At 69.7% G+C, this 18,086-nt stretch overlaps 1 protein-coding gene across 2 annotated transcripts in view; it reads right to left on the bottom strand.

Moving 5' to 3' along the window:
• Positions 1–1,773: 1,773 nt before the first annotated feature.
• The window catches only part of ADAP1 (ArfGAP with dual PH domains 1), a 30,486-nt gene continuing 14,173 nt past the window's right edge, over positions 1,774–18,086 (bottom strand). Inside the window, exons 3-11 of one of the 2 annotated variants that reach the window (XM_028528203.2) lie at positions 15,303–15,394; positions 11,441–11,523; positions 7,551–7,663; positions 6,780–6,926; positions 3,340–3,423; positions 3,045–3,107; positions 2,551–2,622; positions 2,021–2,249; positions 1,774–1,942 (exon numbers count right to left, since the gene is read on the bottom strand). In XM_028528203.2, coding sequence (XP_028384004.1) covers positions 1,914–1,942; positions 2,021–2,249; positions 2,551–2,622; positions 3,045–3,107; positions 3,340–3,423; positions 6,780–6,926; positions 7,551–7,663; positions 11,441–11,523; positions 15,303–15,394 — 912 coding nt within the window. In that variant the 3' untranslated portion in view covers positions 1,774–1,913. The remainder of the gene's footprint in view (positions 1,943–2,020; positions 2,250–2,550; positions 2,623–3,044; positions 3,108–3,339; positions 3,424–6,779; positions 6,927–7,550; positions 7,664–11,440; positions 11,524–15,302; positions 15,395–18,086) is intronic. The other variant, XM_036013989.1, reaches the window with a different exon arrangement.

The raw sequence follows: 18,086 nt of genomic DNA, 5'->3' as shown, positions 1-18,086 counted from the left end.
CGGGTGCTCCGGGCAGCTGGAACGGGACACACCCTCTCCCCACAGTCGGAACGGGAGCAGCGGACTGACGCGCCGTGCCCGTGCCCCCCGTGCCTGGAAGGGGCAGCGCGGGCAGCCCTGTGGGCTGCGACGGTGGGACTGGAAGGCTGTGTTACCTGTGGAGTGCAAATAAACCCTTTCTACCGGGCTTCGCAGCACTGGCTCTTTCTGGGGGCTCCCGGGGCGAGGACGCTGCCGAGCAGAGGCCCGCAGCCCCGGCCACGCAGGAGCGCCCCCCTGGGTTTCGGTCTGGAGAAACTGAGTCTGCCGACAGGGCAGGCAGGACACACGGCCGCTGCAGGTGGGCCCCAGGGTGCGCCCTGGGGCCGGGGACCCCCAGGGTCCTCTGGAGAGGGCGGGCGGGGCGTGGGGAAGGTGGGTGTGGGGTTGGAAACCAGGAGTTGCACCTGACAGAGCGGCCGCACTCGGGGACGGTGGGGGCGGAGCACACGGTGTCACGTGCAGCTGTGCCCAGGACCCGTCCCAGACAGACGCGGCAGGCGGGCCGAGCGGCCGTGCAGCACACGCAGTCGGTGTGACGCCCCCTCCTGCCTCCACCGTGGAAGGGCACGCGCTTCCTCACGGCAGGGCCTGCAGCCGCCCCGCGGGTCAGGGAGGGCGGCTGCGAGGGGCACGGTCCTGGCCGGGAACATGGCGCCTGCACACCTCCCCCTCGGGGCACGCGGAGGGAGGGACTCGGTCAGAGAGCCCCGGACACTCCCTGCACGGGCCCGCCGGCCCACTGACCAGACGGGGAGTGGCCCTGTCCACTCGGGCCCTTGGCCAGCAGGGTGGCCAGCCCTGGTCCTGGGGAGTTCGCCCGGCCAGTCCTGACGCCCTCCCCTCGGTTCTTGCTAACACGCCGTGGGGGCCCGTGTCCTGGCCGGACGCGCGGGCACGCATGGGGCAGAGCTCACAGCCCCCACACATGGAGCGGGCGCCCCGCGTCCGGGTGCAGGGGGAGGTGAGGAGGCCGGCCCAGGAGGGCCGGGGGGCTGCTGGCCTGCACACGGGGCCCCTCGGGGTTGCCCTCTGACCCGGGTCTCCCCTTGGTCAGTGCGGGTGGGGGCGGGGCAGCAGCAGAGCTGGGGTCAGAGGAGAGGGGCAAACCGGCCGCCCCACCCGCAGGTCTCCGGGAGCTGCCCCGTCTCCTTGGCCAGGCCCCACGGCCTCCTGGGAAAGGTCCCTGCGCCACCTCCTCCTCCCAAACACCGTCCCACAGACCCCCGCCCTGGGCAGTGGGGCCGGGGCACCCGGGGTGGGGGGGGTTCCCAGTGGCTGTAACTGCTGAGGAGAAGGCAGCACGCTGGGCCCCGGGGGCGGGGAGCTGGCCTTGGGCCTCCGCCTTCTGAGGGTTCGAGTCGGCGCGGTCTGGCTGGGGAAGGGGAGGCGGCGCCTGGGCAGTGAGGCGCCCCAGGGGGCCAGGAGTGGGCAGCCTGGAGGCCTCTGACCCCCGGGGCCCACGTGCCCTCCAGGGCAGCTTGAGGTTGAAGGCGGTGCCCCTCTCCAACCCCCAGGACCGCGAGACTGACACCCAGCAGATGATCAATAAATACTTATTGGGGGGACTCGGGGGGGGGCATGCAGGCCACCGGTAGTCCCCAGTCCAGCCCCCCGGTCGGGGGGGTCCCACGGCGGGGGTGGCAGGGGAGTCAGTGCGGGGCTGTGGGACCCCCGGGGAGGGGGCTGGGGGTCAGGGCAGCAGGCATTGTCCATGGTCGGGCCGGGGCCCGCTGCGCAGCTCCAGCTCAGGTCCCCGCCGCAGCCGGGCTGCCCGGGCGCCGCCGGCGGCTTCCTCGGTCCACTGGCCCCGCTGCCCGGCCCCGGCCACGTCGCCGGGTTCTCGCTCCTCGGGCCCCCGGGGCCGGCGCTCACTAGGGCTTGTGCTTGAAGTGGGCTTCCACTGGAAGAGGGACGGGCGTCAGGCTGCGCCCCGGCCCCACGGGGCTGCCCGGCCCCGGCCCTGGCCCCAGGCCCTCACCTGCGTACTCCTGCGGCAGCATGGGCCTGTCCACCACCTTCCGGAAGGCCTCCAGCCAGGCCCGCTGCTCGGCCTCCGTCTCGCAGGCCAGCAGGAACCTGCGCTCCGGCGTGACGATGGTGATGCCGTGCGGCCAGTGGTGGCCCTGGGTGGTCGCGGGCAGCCTGTCCAGCACCGTGTAGCCGCTCTCCCTGCTGCCGATGAAGACCTCTCCCCGGGCGAAGGCATCCTGCGGGGGCGGGGGTGGGGGGCGCAGGCTGAGCGGCACAGGGGCCCAGCCCTCTGTCCTCCCCTCCCGGGGGCGGGGGCCACCAGGGGCCACCAGGGCTGTTCCCCGGGCAGCTTCCGGTCCAGGCCCAGCCGTGCGCAGAGCTGGGGGAGGCCAGCGGGCCCCAGGCCCCAGGCCCCAGGAGCTGCTCCTCCCTCCCAGCGGAGCTGGCCGGCCAGGGCGCGCTCGGCCCCGGGGCGGCGGGGGCAGGCGGCAGGCCCACCCTGCACGGCTGCTGGCCCCGGCCGTGGCCCCGGCTTACCAGGGGGTCCTTGAAGTACATGAGCCTGCGGTCGTCCATGGTGAACCAGCGCTTCCGGAAGCCTTCCGTCTGCTGTGGGTCGGAGCGCCAGGGCCTGGCTGTGGTCGGAGGTCGCCCTCGCCCCCAGCTGACCACAGCTCACCCGGGGGAGCAGAGCCCTCACCTCGGCCTCCCCCGCCCGCTGTGGGCCCAGGCAGGGTCTGAGCCGTGGGGCCAGCGAGTGCTGGGAGGGTCCCCGTGTGGCTGAGGCGGGGCCCAGCAGGGGCCCAGGTACAGGGTGGGGAGGGGCAGGGCTGACCTGAGGGGGGCCCGTCAGTGGGGCCCCTGCACTTACAACATATTCTGGGGGCCAGGACCATCCACCCCAGATGACCCTGCAGGCAGGGATGTGCCGGCCAGCTGAGGCCTCACCTTTCCGCCCCAAGGGAACCCCCCAGGTGACCGGCGTTGACCCCGTGTGAGACCCAGGGGACCCAGGGCAGCGGCAGACGCACCTTGGGCCCCGTCTTCTCCATGTAGCCCTCCTTCAGGTAGTTCCGGGTCAGCTTGGGCACCAGCTGGGCAGGAGAGAGGCTCGGCTGCCTGTCCACCACCCCCCCCCCGCCGCTCCCCACGAGCCCCAGCTCCCGCTCCCTCCCCTACAGCTCAGCTCAGGCACCCCGGAATCCAGACGGGTTGCTGCGGTCCCCTGCGGGGCCACTGGCCTCAGGGCAGGGGCCATGGGGGCCATGGTGAGCCCCCCGGCCACACCCCCCGCCCTCGCCCCCCCCCCAGGAGGCAGCCACTCACGTCGGCGTCGCTGGCCCCGGGGAAGGCCACCTGCAGGTAGTGGAAGCGGGCGGCTCGGAGGGCGTTGAACCAGTCCACCGTCTCCTGGGGGCAGAGGCTGCGTGTGGGCCGGGCCCCAGGCCCCAGGGGGGGCAGCCCGGAGACAGGCTGCACCACCCACTCCGGCCACCCCCCGCCCAGGGTGCACCTGTGGGGCCTGGGACGACCCAGTGGGGACCCCACTCGGGCAGGGGGGCAGCAGGAGCCCATGCCAACCACCCAGACCCTGACGCCGTTTGGGCGCTAGGGGCCTTTGCTCCTCCCAGGTGGGGCTGTTCCTGGGGTCCCCCCACCCTCACTGCCTGCCTCCCGCCCTCTGCCCTCCGCCCTCCGCCCTCCCTGGGCTCAGTGCCCCACAGGGGCTCCTGGTGAGGCTGCGGAGAACTCCTGCTCTCACTGTGGGGCGGGGGGTGGGGGGGCGTTTTCCCAAGGCCTAACCCCCGGAGCTGGAAGAACGGCCCGGAGCCCTGGGTGTAGCACCCAGAGGCACAGCAGAACCCTGGGGCCGAGGAGAGCCAGGCAGCCCTGCCAGGTGCACAAGGAGCCCCCCCACGCCCAGGAGCAGGCCCCCCCAGGAGCAGGCCCCCGCAGCCGTGGGCGGGGCTCTGAGGAAGGAGGCCCGGAGGAAGGCTGCCCCGCCCCCCGGCAGGTGCCCGAGGGTCAGGTGTTGCGGGCACAGGGGCCGCTGCCCAGGAACTGAAGTTACCCTCCCGGGGCCCATGTGGGCCGAGGGTGGTTCCCTCCAGGGAAACCGCCCCCAGAAGCCCGGCCCTGGAGGACGGAGTCGAGCCCCTGGCCGGACAGGTGCCGGCCAGGGCGAAGGTGCTGCTGGGCCGTGCACCCGGGACGCGCTCTGTGGGAAGGGCCTGGGGAGACCAGGGGGCTCTGCAGCGGGGGGGGGGGGGGGGGGGGGGGGCAGGGGGGCGGAGCAGCAGCGACGGGTGTGGAGGACAAAGGTGAAGACGATCCCCGGGAGGAGCCGAGACAGGAAGCGGAGGGGACAGAAGAGGGAGGGGCCCGGTCGGGGCTGCAGGAAACAGGACCAGCACAGGGCATAGGGACCACCGGGAAGGCCCCAGCACGGCCGAGGGACCCTCCGGGGCCAGGAGTGGGTGCTCCAGCGCCTCCCGACCACCAGGGAGCACCCACTGCTCCCAGAACCCTGGGGCTCCGGAGACGCCCTCCGGGTGTGGGGTCTGGGGAAGCGACTGAACTCGGTCAGCAGTGGGTGCAGGTCCGGGACAGGCGCCCCAACGGCTGGGGCTGGGGCCCCTCCCCAGGGTGCCCAACGGCACCCCGGCCTCAGCTGGCCCGGTCCGAGGGGGGTCTGGGGAGTCCTGAGCACGCAGGGAACCAGGCTGTGGGGGCAGCAGCTCTGGGCTCAGGAAAAGGAACCGTCCATGCCGGAAGGAAAAGTCTGACCCCAGCTCAGGCCTGACAGCGGAGCAGACCTGGGCAGACGTGCAGCGGGGCGGTGGTGGGGGTGCAGCGGGCGGAGCTAGAGGGGGTCCCGTGGGAGGGGGCGCCGTGGAAACGCCTGGGAAGAGGGTCCTGGGGAGCAGGGGGAGCAGGGACCAGTCTCCCCAGCTGGATGTCAGCTGCCCACAGGGCAGCCCCTCCGGGGTTTACAGGCGGGTTCCCCATCGGACGCTTGGGGGCCGGGAGGCGGCGGCCCGACTGTTTTGGGGGAGCAAACCTGTCGGCCGGGAGCCGCGTGCCTTGGAAAACCAGCCTTCCAAAGGCAGGGAGGGGTCCCGTCGCCCCCAGGGAAACGAAAGCTGGGGGGCTCATGGCCGGCAGACCTGCCTCCCCCCAAGAAAAGCTCTCAGGAGTTCTGGAGACGCCAGGGCCCTCCCCGGGCCGCGTCGCAGCCGCCGAGAGGGCCGTACTCGGCCAGTGACGAAAGCGGCTGCGGCTGTGACAATGGCTGTGACTGCACCTTGTGCCTCCTACGCGACCCAGGAGACCGAACGTGAAAACACATGCCGGTGTGAGGGCCGGCACCACTTTCACGTGCCTAACGGCAGACCGTCAACACACGTGAGGCAGCCCCGGCCGGTGCGGCTCAGCGGATCGAGCACCGGCCTGCACCCTGAAGGGTCGCCGGTTCGATTCCCAGTCGGGGCACACGCCTGGGTTTCGGGCCAGGTCCCCCCCCGTAGGGGGTATGTGAGGGGCAACCACACTCATGTTTCTTTCCTTCTTTCTCCTTCCCTTCCAGACTCTAAAAATGAGTAAATAAAACTCTTTTTTAAAAAGTGCAAGTAGGTAGTTACAGAACAGCCACGGGGATGTAAGTGCACCCTGGGAATGGAGCAGCCAAAGAACTCGCAGGCGTGACCCACGGACGTGAACAACGGTGGGGGGTGGCCTCAGGGGTGGGGGGTGCTGCGAGGGGGGCAGAGGGCGAAAACTTTGGACAACTGTGATGGCGAAATCAATAAAATATCATTTTTTTAACAAGTGAACACGACACAGAGTATCTTCTGTGGCCACAATGGAAAGAACCCTGGTAAACGCACACAGTCGTGTGTAAACGCACACAGTTGTGCATTTCCACAATTACGCAAATGAACCGGCAGATCGAAGAAGAAATCACAAGGGAGATGAGACAACACTTTGGGGCGAAGGGAAACAAAAGCACCGCACCCCAAGATCTGCGGGGGTCCACACAGCATGGAAGTTCCCCCACCGCTGCCACCGCTGACTCCCCCAGACCAGCAGCCTGGCCCCGGCTCCCGGAGCCGGAGCGGGACCCCACTCGACCGGGGGCTGCAGGAGGAAGGAAGGAGCACCCCGGCGAGATGAGAGCGGAGATGAAGGAGGGAAACAGAGAAAGGCCTGGAGCCAGTGGTCCTTCGGAACGGCCCGCAGGACGGACACACCCGCAGTGTGTGGGGGGGGGGGGCAGAGGGAGGGGACGTGGACCTCCGAGATCCGCGGGGAGGGCGGGGTCGCGCCACAGGCTACACGGGAACCGCGTGGGCGGCCGGACGGAGCGCCGCTGCCCAGACACACGGAAGCTGACCCGAGCCGCCCTGGGGCTGGCGGGAAGCCCGCACGGCCATCGAAACTCGCCCCACGGGCAGAGGCCGCTGAACCCCGAGGAGCAGCCGCCGGCCCCGTCACACCTCCCGGCTCACCCGGGGGGCCGGTGCGGCCCGGGCACTGGGCACTGAGGCCCGACCAGCAGCCACGGGAGGAGACAGCCCCAGCCCGGCGTCCCTGGTGAACGGTGATGCCGCGCCCCCCAGCGAGCCCCGCCGCTGGTGTAGGCTCCTGCCCCACGGCCCCCGGGGTTCGCTCCTGGGACGCGAGGGCGGGCCGGCATGAGCAGGGGGGCACCAGAGTCACCAGGGTCACACACCCCACACACAGCGCCCGCCCGCCCTCGCGCCCACCTTCCCGTCCTCATGGTAGACGAAGATGTTGCGGGTGCTGTTGTCCTTCAGGTAGGTGACCTGCAGGCCGTGCGGGTGGCCGATCTTGGCCGGCTGGAAGGTGGCGTTCAGGTGCTCCACCTTCATGACGGCCTTGGGCTCCTTGGCCTGGGAAGCAAGGCTGGACTCAGCACCGGGCCCCGGGCCCATGTGGGGCCCGCGCTGCCTGGCCGGGGACCCAGGGGACCAGGATGGGACTCCACACCTGGGCAGGCACCCGCCCTGCCACAGAGGCTCCTGCCAGGTCTGCCCCCGCCCCGCCCCCGAGGGCAGGCCCGGCTTCCTCCTGGTCCAGGCCCGGGGGCTGCAGGGGCGGATGAGGCCTCGGGCGCGGAACCTCCCAGTCGCCCCGTCCCGGCAACATGCCGACCTCAGCAGCAGGCCTGGGGCAGCTGGGCCCGCTGCACAGCCTTCTGGGCCCTCCCTCCCCTGCGCACCCCCCGTTTGCCTGGGGGGCCCAGGGGCACCCCAGCGTCTGCTTGCGTGTCCCACTGATGTGCAGGGGTGCCCCCCAGCGGCAAGCTCGCTCCTGCTGTGTCCCAGCGGGTGAGTGAGTGGGGCCCCGGGTGGAGGGGGGTGTCCAGGGGACGTGTCCCTAAGTTAAAGGAGGCACGGTTCCCGAGAACGGCACCCAGGCAGCTGAGGACAGACAGGGCGCTGCGTGCAGGGGCCCCCAGCGGGGAGGCAGGACGCCCGGCCCCCACCCTCGCCCGGCCCGCCCCGGCGGCTCACGTCGTTTCTGTTGAAGTACTTCAGGGCCCCCTCCCGCTCCGTCAGCACGAACTTCCGGCTCAGGAACTGCCCGTTGTCCCGGCCCCGCTTCCAGAGAAAGCCCTCTCGGTATCCTGGGGACGGGGGGTGCAGGTCAGACAGGCTCAGGGGCCGGGCCGGGCCGCCCTGCGGCCCAAGGAGGTTCCCACCAGCACCCGGGAAGGCCGCCTGCGGCACAGCGGGCCTTGGCAGGTGTGAGGAAGGGCCTCGGGACGGGCAAGGGTCCTGGATGTCCCTGTGTCCTTGGCCAAGGTCACCACAGGGTCCTCGCCCCGGGAGGCGGAGGGAGACCCGACCACAGGAACTGGAGCCGGGTGGCCCGCCCTGCCCACACCGGGATGCCCCGGCAGCCCAGGCCGCTGTGGCGCCCACGGCCACCGCGGAGCACAGCGCCCTCCGGTGGGCACCCGGCAGAGGTCTCTGCCGGCCCCTCCGCAGCTCCCATCAGGGATGGAGTCAGGGGGAGGGGACCGTTCCTCTGTAGTGACCGGTCCTGTGCACACTGGTGCTGGCCAGGCCAAGGCCCGGGAACAGCGCTCCTGCCCAGCGTGGCCACGCCTCCTGTGGGCACCTCCAGGTGGGATCACAGGGCCGCAGGCAGGCGGCTGGGCTCCCTCTGCCCCGCCCCCACCCCCACCCGCTGCCCCGCAGCCTCCCAACGCCGGGACAAGGGGCCACTGTACCTCCTCTGCTCTGGAGTCGGCAGCGGCGGGAAAGCAGCGGCCTGGGGTCAGCAGGGCGCAGCGGCGCCCCCTTCCCCAGGACGCGGAGGGGCCCCGTCTCCCGGAGCCTGGGGGCGGCGGCGGCGCGCCCCCACTCCGCAAACGGCGCCGGCAGGCAGCTCTGCTGCGTCCGCTGCGGGACGGGACCTGCACGGGGTCCCCTCGCCCCGACAGGGCCCCGCCCAGCACCTGGCGCCCGTGAACCCGTGTAATCCCCGGAACGCACCCGTTCCCGTGCCCACCTCGTGGAGGGGGAAACCGGCGCAGACACAGTCCCTGTCCCAGGCCACCGGGCGGCGGGAGCCCGGGCCGCGGCGCCCAGCAGGTGGCAGCAGAGCCCGGGACTGCGGGCGGCGGCGGGAACAGGGACACACCCACCGCGACCCCACTCCCAGCCCAGGGGCCCTGCTCCCGAGGTGGGCGTGGCGGGGGCGGGCTCCCGCGGCCTTTCGGACCGACCCGCCCTGTGCCTGCCGACAGCCAGCCGCCAGGGCGCCTAATTTCAGGCCCGGTGACAGCAGCACCTTTGCTCAGGTGCTGGCCAGGGTCCCCCGACAACCTCTGAGCTGGGGGCCACCGCGCCCCAACACCCGGAGACTCGGCCCAGCCTGCAGCGTCTTCTGCCCGACTCCCACGGCCGAGGCCTCAGGGGCCTGCCTGGGTCTTGGGGGCAGCGTCGCCCCCCTCCCCCGCCTCCCAGCTGACCCGTCACAAACCCCTCCCTCAGCTAAACCCCCTCCGGCGACTCCGGGGCGCCACAGGCCCACCCTGTGCCCGCGCTGAGGTCATGTAACATCCCCACCACAACCCGAGGCTGGGCCCGAGGCCCCACGACTCAGGTGGGGAAACCGAGGCACAGGGTGGGCCTGTCGCTCCCCTCAGGGAGACCCTGGCTCCACCTACCCCGAGCCGGGACAGAGCCAGGGTGGGACGGAGTGGGACGGGGTGGGGGCCGGACCTCCCGCCCTGAATGAACAGCCGGACCGCTGGGGTCAGGTGCAGGGGAGCTGGGGGGGGCAGGGGGACACGGGTGCCCCGCCCGGGCAGGAAGGGCCGTGTCGGTCGGTGACTGGGGGTGGCCTGGGCGCCCGTCCCCGGGACAACAGGACACATTGTCTGCCGGTGAAAGGCGGCCATTGAGGCTCCGGGCCCCAGGCGGGGGCGGGTCGGGAGGGAGCCAGGAGCAGCTGTTCCGGGGTCACCCCGGCCGTCGGGGGGCAGGGGCCGGGGGCCGCCCACATGCCCGTGACCTGGGCCGAGGCTGGCACCTGCCCACCGGGTCCACTGGCGCCTGCGCTCACACGGCACCCTGCTCCCTGACACCAGGTCCCGCCGGGGGCCGCCACCTGTGCCCGGCTCACAGGCCCCCTCCCGCTCACAGAGGGGCCCCAGGCCGCCCCGTGCGGCCCCTGCCCTCCCAGGTGCCCGTCCAGCCCGCATCTCAGGACCTGACGCCCGGGAAGGCTGCTGGCCAGGCGCCTGTCTGCCCGCTGCCCCTCAGACCGGCCTCCCCCCTAGGCCGGGTCACCCGTGTCTGGTGCTCGGAGTCCAGTCTGTGGCCGGGACCCAGAGCCCGTCGTCCGGGGAACCGGGGAACACGGCGGGAAGTTGGCACCCTCCCCCATATCCTCGTCGGAGTCTCGGGACCAGGCCCTCGGTGCCAGCGCCCCGGGGGTCTCCCCGGCTCCGTGGACGCTCCGTGGACTCCGTGTCTGCGCTTCTCCCACGCTCGCGGGAAGGTGGGGTTCTTCTGTCCGACCCCCCCCCCCCCCGCCTGTTCCTCGTTGGCATGGACCACCGAAGCCCACCTCAGCCTGGGGTCCAGGCGCAGCCACGCCGATGCTCGCCCTGCCGGCCGCACTGGCCAGCTCTGCGGGGCCACCCCGGGGACCCCACCGGAGCCGAGTGTGCGGGCTCCTCGCCCCGGGACGCGGAGGCCTGAGCGGGGAGGCAGGCCCTGCCCTCACCTCGACTGCGTGGCCGGCCCGGCCCGAGCCCTGCATTTCCCCTTTCTCCTCCGCGGGCACTTCTGCATTCCACGGTGAGAAAGTGTCCTTGCGGCAAGCCCGGGGCAGGGCCGGAAGTGCCCCCGGGAACCCCCGCGCCCCCCGGGCGGGAGGAGCCCTCGGCGAGGACCCGCAGGCCGGGGTGCGGTCAGGGCCGCCAGCCACCCCGGAGAGGCTCACCTGCCCCTCCGACGCCCAGACTCGCTGCAGAGCCTCCCCTCGCCCTGCGGCACCCACGAGGGTCCAACATGAGGGTCTGCCGCCCGCGGGTGCACCCGCCTCCGGAGCCCAGGCCCGCTCTCCCCGGGGACCACGAGGACGGCCCTGGTGCGGAGGCAGGCAGCACGCCATCACCATGCCTGACACCACGCCTGGATCAAGCCATGCCTGACGGCAGTGATTGTATCAGCCAAGCCACATCCTCTGTTCCTTACGCCCAAGCTGGACTCGAGTCCTAGTGTGAAAATGGACGCGGACCCAGGGCGGCCGTGGTACTGTCGGCCCGGCTGGCCCCGCCCGAGGAACGAGGTCACACACAGTGTCGTCCAGGGCTGACACACTCCGGAGCCTCAGGGAGCCCGCCGGGGGCTCCAGATCACGCCGGCGGGGTTCAGGCCAGGGCGGAGCCTGTGAGGGTCCCGGGGGCTAAACAGGCAGGATGTCCCTGTGCCCCCCTCCCCACCCCGCAGCCCCAGGTCAGGGGTCGTCAGCCAAGGAGGAAGCGGCTGCAGGAGAGGGACGGCAGGGGAGTGGACGGGTGCGGGGGCTGCAGGCGCGGGGCCCAGAGGCCTGCTGTGCGGCGTGCGGGCTGCAGGGGCCGCCCACGTGGAGGGATTGCTCCGAGGGGCAGAGGGTGCCTCGCACCCGGACCCCCTGGGGCCTTCCTGCCACCACAGCAGCACCCCCTCCTGGCAGCAGGAACCCAGGCGCACCCTCAGGCCCGGCCGCCAGCAGCAGGGACTCCCAGCCCCGGGTCGCAGGCTGGAAGCCCAGGGTCCCTGGGGACACTGCTCAGACCTGCGAGCCCCCTGGGGTTCCTAGGGGCTCTGCAGCCCCGGGGAGTCGGGGTGAGGGGGGTGGGGACGGGGGGGGGGGCATGCAGGACGGGGAGCCGCGGCCTCACCTGCGGAGTACGGCTCCTGCCTGTCCAGGTCGGTGAACTCCTGGCGCTCGTACTTGGCCCGGATCCACTGCTCCCGCAGGAGGCTGGGGGCACAGGGGAGAGGGGGCCTGAGCCTGGGCCGGGTGGGGGGGTGGGGGGCTCCCGGGAGGACCGCCGGTCAGAGCGGCCCGGACGTGTGGCCCTGGATGCTCAGGAGGCCGAGAGCCACCCGCTGCTTAGTTCTGCCACCAGGCCCCCCGCTTCCGCCAGGGCGCGAGGTAGGGCACCCGCCACCCCTGCACCCTCATGGCGCGCCACCCTGTGCACCGCTGAGTGCCCAGGTGTGCGGCCGCCACCACGACCCTCTTCCAGAACATTCCGCTGCCCCCAACAGAACCCAGTGCCCGTGAGCAGCCGCTGCCCGGCCCCAGCCCGTCTGGGCTGGCGGGTTCTGACCCGGGTGTCAGTGGCGGTGCCGTGGGCAGCCCCAGGCACTGGCATCCTCACCGGGCGCCCGAGGGCAGGCTCCCCCGGGGCCCGGGGCTCTCCCCTGCCTGCGCCCACGACCCCGCCCCCCTGGACGTGAGCGTCTGGTCGTTCGGGGGCTGGACACGCAAGGGCGTCGAGGAGAAAGGCCAGGACCCAGCGCCCCACGGCCAGGCCCTGAGTGTCCTGGGGCCGCCGCCACCTCCTCACCTGCCTCCGCCCTGCGCGGCCGCCTGAGGGACCCATCCCTGCTCCCCACAGGGGCGCCCAGCCCACCCACCCCCAAAGGGCTCCGCCCCAGGGCCCTCCCCCGTCGGTCAGCCCTGGTCCCCTTCACGCCGGTGAGGACGCGCCCCATCCCCACAGGAGTCAGCCCCTCTGCCTCGAGCAGCTTCTCATATCTGCACGAGGGCCTCCCCCCGCAGGGCTGGAAGCCTCCGGAAGCAGCTGCAGGAGGGAGGGAGGCCGGGAAGCAAGCACGGGGTAGAGGCAGCCTCGCAGGCTTGCAGAGCTGCCCTGAACCCCTGGGTCGCTGTGGGCCAGCGGGGCCCTGCCCTCCGGGGGCCGCTGGGCCAGCGCTGACAGGGCGCCGTGACACGTCACACCCTGGGTGAGCAGAGTGAGCACACCCCCACGGTGACCCCAACATCTGCCCGTGCTCCGGGGCAGTGGCCTCACAGCTCCCACGGCCACCCCAGCGTGCGGGGCCCTCGGGGTCAGGTCAGGTCCCCTCCTAGAGGGGTGGGACGCCCACAGACAGCCCCCCCTCTGACAAACGTGCTGCAGTCCAGCCACGCTGGCTCTGGCATCCGGCCGCCGTCACCCAACGCCCCCTCCACCTGCCCCCAACCCAGAGGCCAGCTCTGCGCCCTGGGCTTCAGGGCTCCTGCCCGGGGGTCGGGGCTGGGCCTCGCCTCCCACTGAGGGGACCCGGTGGCTGCGTCCCAGCGCCCTCCGCACGCGGCCCCTACGTGCTGAACTGCCTCCACGCACCCCCAGTCTCCCGTTGGGGCCCCCACATGGCCCCCACCTGGGAACGGGGCTGCTGCCGGCTCCTAAATCGGGACGGGCCGTCCTGCAGCACCCCGGTGGGCGGCCCCACAGAGAGGGGGACCTGGACACACACTCGGAGGGTCGGCCATGCCAGGGCTGCAAGACGGAAACCCCGCCACCCGCCGGAGCTGCCGGCCACGGAGCATGGTCACGGCCACCGAGGCCCCCAGGAAGCCGGCCCGGAGCCGCTCCCAGGGGGCCCGGGGGGGGGGGGGGGGGCTCTGGCTCTAGAACTCCCCCCCCCCACCCCCCCGAGGGGCGCCCCAGGCCCGCGGCCACCAGGAAGCGGGGGCCCTGGTGTGGCCTCTGCCGGCGGCTGCCCAGGCCGCGGCACAGGAAGCTTGGGGCCGGCTCTGCGCGCGGCCGAGCGAGACCGAGAGGCGCGGTGTGACTGGCCGCGTCGAAACGCGAGGCCGAGGCGGCGGCACAGGAAGGGAGCTGGGTGCCGGCCGCTCTGAGTCACCGCCCGCCGCTAAAAACGGCCGCACCGCAGACCCTCGGGGCCCGTCTGCTTCTTCCGAACTGCAGCCCGGGGGGTCCGAGCCTCGGACGGGGCGGCGGGACCACCGTGTCCGGAGAGGCCCTCCGGGCCCCACTCGGCCACCCGCCTCTCTCTGCCCCGGTTTTGTTCCGCGGTGGGGGTGGGGGTGGGGTGGGGGCGGCGGCTGCAGGCCTGTGCTGCCGGGGCCTGTGCAGAAAGCCAGGCCCCGCCCCGCCCCGCCTGGGCCGCGGTCCCCGCAGTGCGCCGGCACTGGCACCCCGCCCCCACCACCGCAGGGCACCCCGAGGTCAGCGTGGGGGATCGCCCCTCACACCTCCCTGCTGATGCCAGCCCGGGGGGGGGGGGGCCCTCTGAGACCAGCCCTCCGGCCGGGCCTGCCTCACACACAGGCAGTGTCGGGCGTGGCTCCAGGGAACCTCCGCCCGGTGGAGCCCTCCTGACCGCAGGGCCTGCCTGGGCATCAGGGCTCGCTCCCGGGGACGCCCAGTCCCCTGAGCGCTCACCTGTGCAAGGGGCCAGGGCGCCCGCGGGGACAGGAGCCTGCAGACCAGTCTGTCCCTGGTCCCGGGCTCAGACAGGCAGGAGACGTGGGCACACAGGCCACGACCCACCCGCAGAGCTGCCCCGGCCGGCGACAGCACCACACCCCAGGGGCAGCTGCCCCGCCGTGCCGCTTCGCGCCGAGACCGGCAGGCCTGGGCCCGGGCTCCCAGGAGCCCGGCGGTGCCCACGGAGGATGCACGGCCCGGCACCACTCCCGGCCGCTCGTGGGAAGGGCCAGCCGTGAGGAACAGACACGCAGGGAGTGAGCCCAATCGCCCGTGTCCAGACACACCCCCCGGGCCCACACACCCCCCACGGGCCCCGACGCAGAGACAGGGGCGAGCCCCTGCCGAGGGCCCACGGGCGCCCGACTTCCAAAGTGGGCCAGGAGCGGACTGGGGACACAGGAGAGGAAGTGCCACCAGGGTGGCAGGGAGCCCTGTGCTGGGGGCCGGAGGGGCCGGGGGCACCGCCCGGCCGACTCCTGCACCGGGTCCCGGTCGCTCTGGGGGGGCTCCCCACCCCCCTGGGCCTCGGGGCTCCCTGGTCAAGTCAGGGGTTTGGGGTGGTTTTAACAGCCATTCAGTTTGTCGCCTACCGTGGTGGCGCAGCAACCCGGAGCCCCGAGTGACCCCCGAGGGCGGGTCCTGCTCTGGCAGCAGGAGGGGCCTGGGCACCTGGTGGGGGCCAGGAGGGAGCCAGAGAACCATGTGGAGGAAGGAGGCCAGTGCCCAGCAGCAGCTCCTGGGACAGGGGGTCTCTCTGGAGCCCCCACAGAAGGGCCGGGAGGTGGCACACGGCCCCAGGGCCACTCCCCAAGAACCTGCGCCCACGGGACCTCGTGCTCCCCCCCAACCTCCAGAACCTGTGAAGGCGCCTGTGCTGGGGGCTGGGGAGAGAGTCTGAGGGCCTCTTTCCCCTTGAGGTGCCCCCCACCCACAGGACTTGAGGGGAGAGGGCCCCGTGCCCCGCAGCTCCGAGGGGACAGAAGGTCCTCAGGGGAAAGAGGAAAGGAAAGGGGGCCGGGCACGTGGTTGGAGGCAGGTGAGGGCCCCGGGTGGGGACAGCCAGGCAAATGCTGGGGAGACGCTCGGAGAGCAGGCCAGGGACCCAGGCTGCATGCAGGCCGAGGCCCCACGGGGAGGGGTGGGCGATGCAGGCCCCGCACACCCATAGCCGCACCACCCCCACCCTGCCAGGGGCGCCGCACGCCCAGCAGCCCCTCAGACCCCAGGCCCCGGGCCTGCCGGAGCCCCGGCCGTCCACCCGGCCCCCGGCGGGCCCTCGCCCGTTACTCACTGGCAGTCGGAGGGCGTGGGCCGGTAGTAGAAGGATGGCACCTGGGACTCATACGTGGCCCTGGCAGCGTCGTTCCCGTGGGCGGCCATGAACTGGGAGAGAGAGGACAGGGGCCGGTCAGAGCGGCCGGAGGGTGGGGCCGTGGCTGGCGGGACCCCCGAGCCCTCCCGTCCCAGGGACACGGCCCGGGACGAGGGGACAGGACCAAACAGACTGGGAAGCGAGTTTTTAAAGCTGGAAGCGATTCTAGCGTTCACTTGAAGAGTTAGGGGTGAAAATGCGCCGGAAGATTCTGACGGTGAGGACTCTCTGACACCTGTCGCCGCGCGGCACACGCAGCCCAGGTGCTGAGGAGGGCGCGGGGCCCGTGGGGCGAGCCCCACGTGCGTCCGTGCGTCCGTCCGGAGCAGGTCCAGCGGGGCCGGGACGCGGGTCTGACGGCGGTGAACGGGCGGTGACCGGGACTCGGCCGACGGGGACGCCCCGCGCTGGTGACAGTGTCCCCCCCAACCCCCCCCCCAGGACGGCCGGGCCAGCGCAGAGGAAGCTCCGGTGGCTGCTGCACCTCTCGGTCAGGTGCCCCCGCTGCACTGAAGGTTTGACTTCCAGGACTGGACAACAGAAGTCGTGAAGACTGTGGGACACTTCCAAAAATCATTTTAGGAAAATACAGGAGGAAATCTCTGGGACTTTGGGTGAGGGAACGCGTCCTTACAGTTGACACCAAACGCACCAGCAGCGAAAGAAAAACAGACGAAATTCCTTCCGTGTGGGGAACTCGGTGCCTCAAAGGAAGCCGTCGGGACGGCGAAGTGTCGGGATGAATGTCACAAACAGGAGGCTCCTCCTCCTGGGAGCCGCCCTGTGCCGGGGCGGGGGGGGGGGGGGGGGGGGGGGTGAGCCGCAGAGCCGGGCAGGGGCCGTGCTGGGGGTGGAGGCGCTGGCATCGGCGCCACGGGGGGCCCCTCTGAGGGGACGGAGACGCCTCAGATCCAGACAGGGGTGGCGGCCGCCCAACGTCGAGAATGTGCCGGACGCCACCAAGTTGTTTGCTTCATTTTTTTTCTTTTAACTATTTATTGATCGTGCTGTTCCAGTTGTCCCATCCTCCCCCCCCCGCCCACTTTCCTCTCTGCCCTGCACCCCCTCCCACCCACATTCCCCCCTTCAGTTCATGCCCCTGGGTCGTACATAGGAGTTCTCTGGCTTCTCCATTTCCTGCTCTATTCTTGCCCTCCCCCCTGTCTGCTCTGTACCTACCACCGATACTTCTTATTCCCTGTACCTTCCCCCTCTCTCCCCCTCCCCCTCCCCACTGATAACCCTCCACGTGATCTCCATTTCTGTGGTTCTGTTCCTGCTCTCATTTGTTTACTTTGTTTTTGGTTTTGTATTTTTCTAGGTTCGGTTGTTAACAGTTTTGAGTTTATTGTCATTTTATGGTTCACATTTTTGACCATCTTTTCCTTAGATAAGTCCCTTTAACATTTCATAGAATAAGGGCTTGGCGATGATGAACTCCTTTAACTTGACCTTCTCTGAGAAGCACTTTATCTGCCCTTCCATTCTAAACGATAGCTTTGCTGGATAGAGCAATCTGGGATGTAGGTCCTTGCCTTTCATGACTTGGAATACTTCTTTCCAGCCCCTTCTTGCCTGCAAGGTCTCTTTTGAGAAATCGGCTGACAGTCTGATAGGAACTCCTTTGTAGATAACACTCTGCTTTTCTTTTGCTGCTTTTAAGATTCTCTCCTTCTCTTTAATCTTTGCTGATGTAATTGTGATGTGCCTTGGTGTGTTCCTCCTTGGGTCCAACCTCTTTTGGGACTCTCTGAGCTTCCTGGACTTCCTGGAAGTCTATTTCCTTTGCCAGATTGGGGAAGTTCTCCTTCATTATTTGTTCAAATAAGTCTTCAGTTCGTTGCTCTTCCTCTTCTCCTTCTGGCACTCCTGTGATTCGGATGTTGGAACATTTAAAGATGTCCTGGAGGTTCCTAAGCCTCTCCTCATTTTCTTGAATTCTTGTTTCTTCATTCTGTTCTGGTTGAATGTTTCTTTCTTCCTTCTGCTCCAAACCATTGATTTGAGTCCTGGTTTACTTCCCATCACTGTTGGTTCCCTGTGCATTTTCCTTTATTTCACTTAGCATAGCCTTCACTTTTTCCTCTATCTTGCGACCATATTCAACCAATTCCGTGAGCATCCTGATGACCAGTGTTTTGAACTCTGCATCTGATAGGTCAGCTCTCTCTTCATTGCTTAGTTATACTTTTTTTTTTGGAGCTTTGATCTGTTCTTTCGTTTGGGCCATTTTCTTTTTTTTCTTTTTAATCTGGGTGCACCTGTTACATAGTAAGGGTCGGAGCCTTAGGTGTTGCCCAGGGCGGGGCAGCCCACCCACTGCGCTGTGGTGCGGGCTGAACAAATGTTTCTTCTTTAAGTCCTGGGTTGTCGGACTTCCACACAGTTCGATTTCTGGCAGCTCTGCTTGGGTTTTTGTTTTTGAATCGGCTGTGGTCCTTCCTTGGCTGTGCGAGGAGACAGAATGTGTCTCCCTGCGCCCCCGTCTCGGCGGGGGCTCTCTTTCCCAAGCCGCCCACTTTAAAACGGCGAGTTTTGCACGGTGTCGGTTCCATCTCCGTTACCCCAAAGTATGTGCACAGCTCCTGAAAGAATACAAACTGTACTTTTTGCGTTAAACAAAACATTACCGAAAAAGGAAATTAAGAGTCAACTCACAATGAGAAAAAGTGTTTACAAATTCCACAAGTGACATTGGACTTG

Source organism: Phyllostomus discolor, chromosome 13, assembly GCF_004126475.2.
Source record: "Phyllostomus discolor isolate MPI-MPIP mPhyDis1 chromosome 13, mPhyDis1.pri.v3, whole genome shotgun sequence".
NCBI classification, from domain to species: domain Eukaryota; kingdom Metazoa; phylum Chordata; class Mammalia; order Chiroptera; family Phyllostomidae; genus Phyllostomus; species Phyllostomus discolor.
Note: the sequence above shows the minus strand (reverse complement) of the source record. Positions and strands in the feature narration are given on the sequence as shown.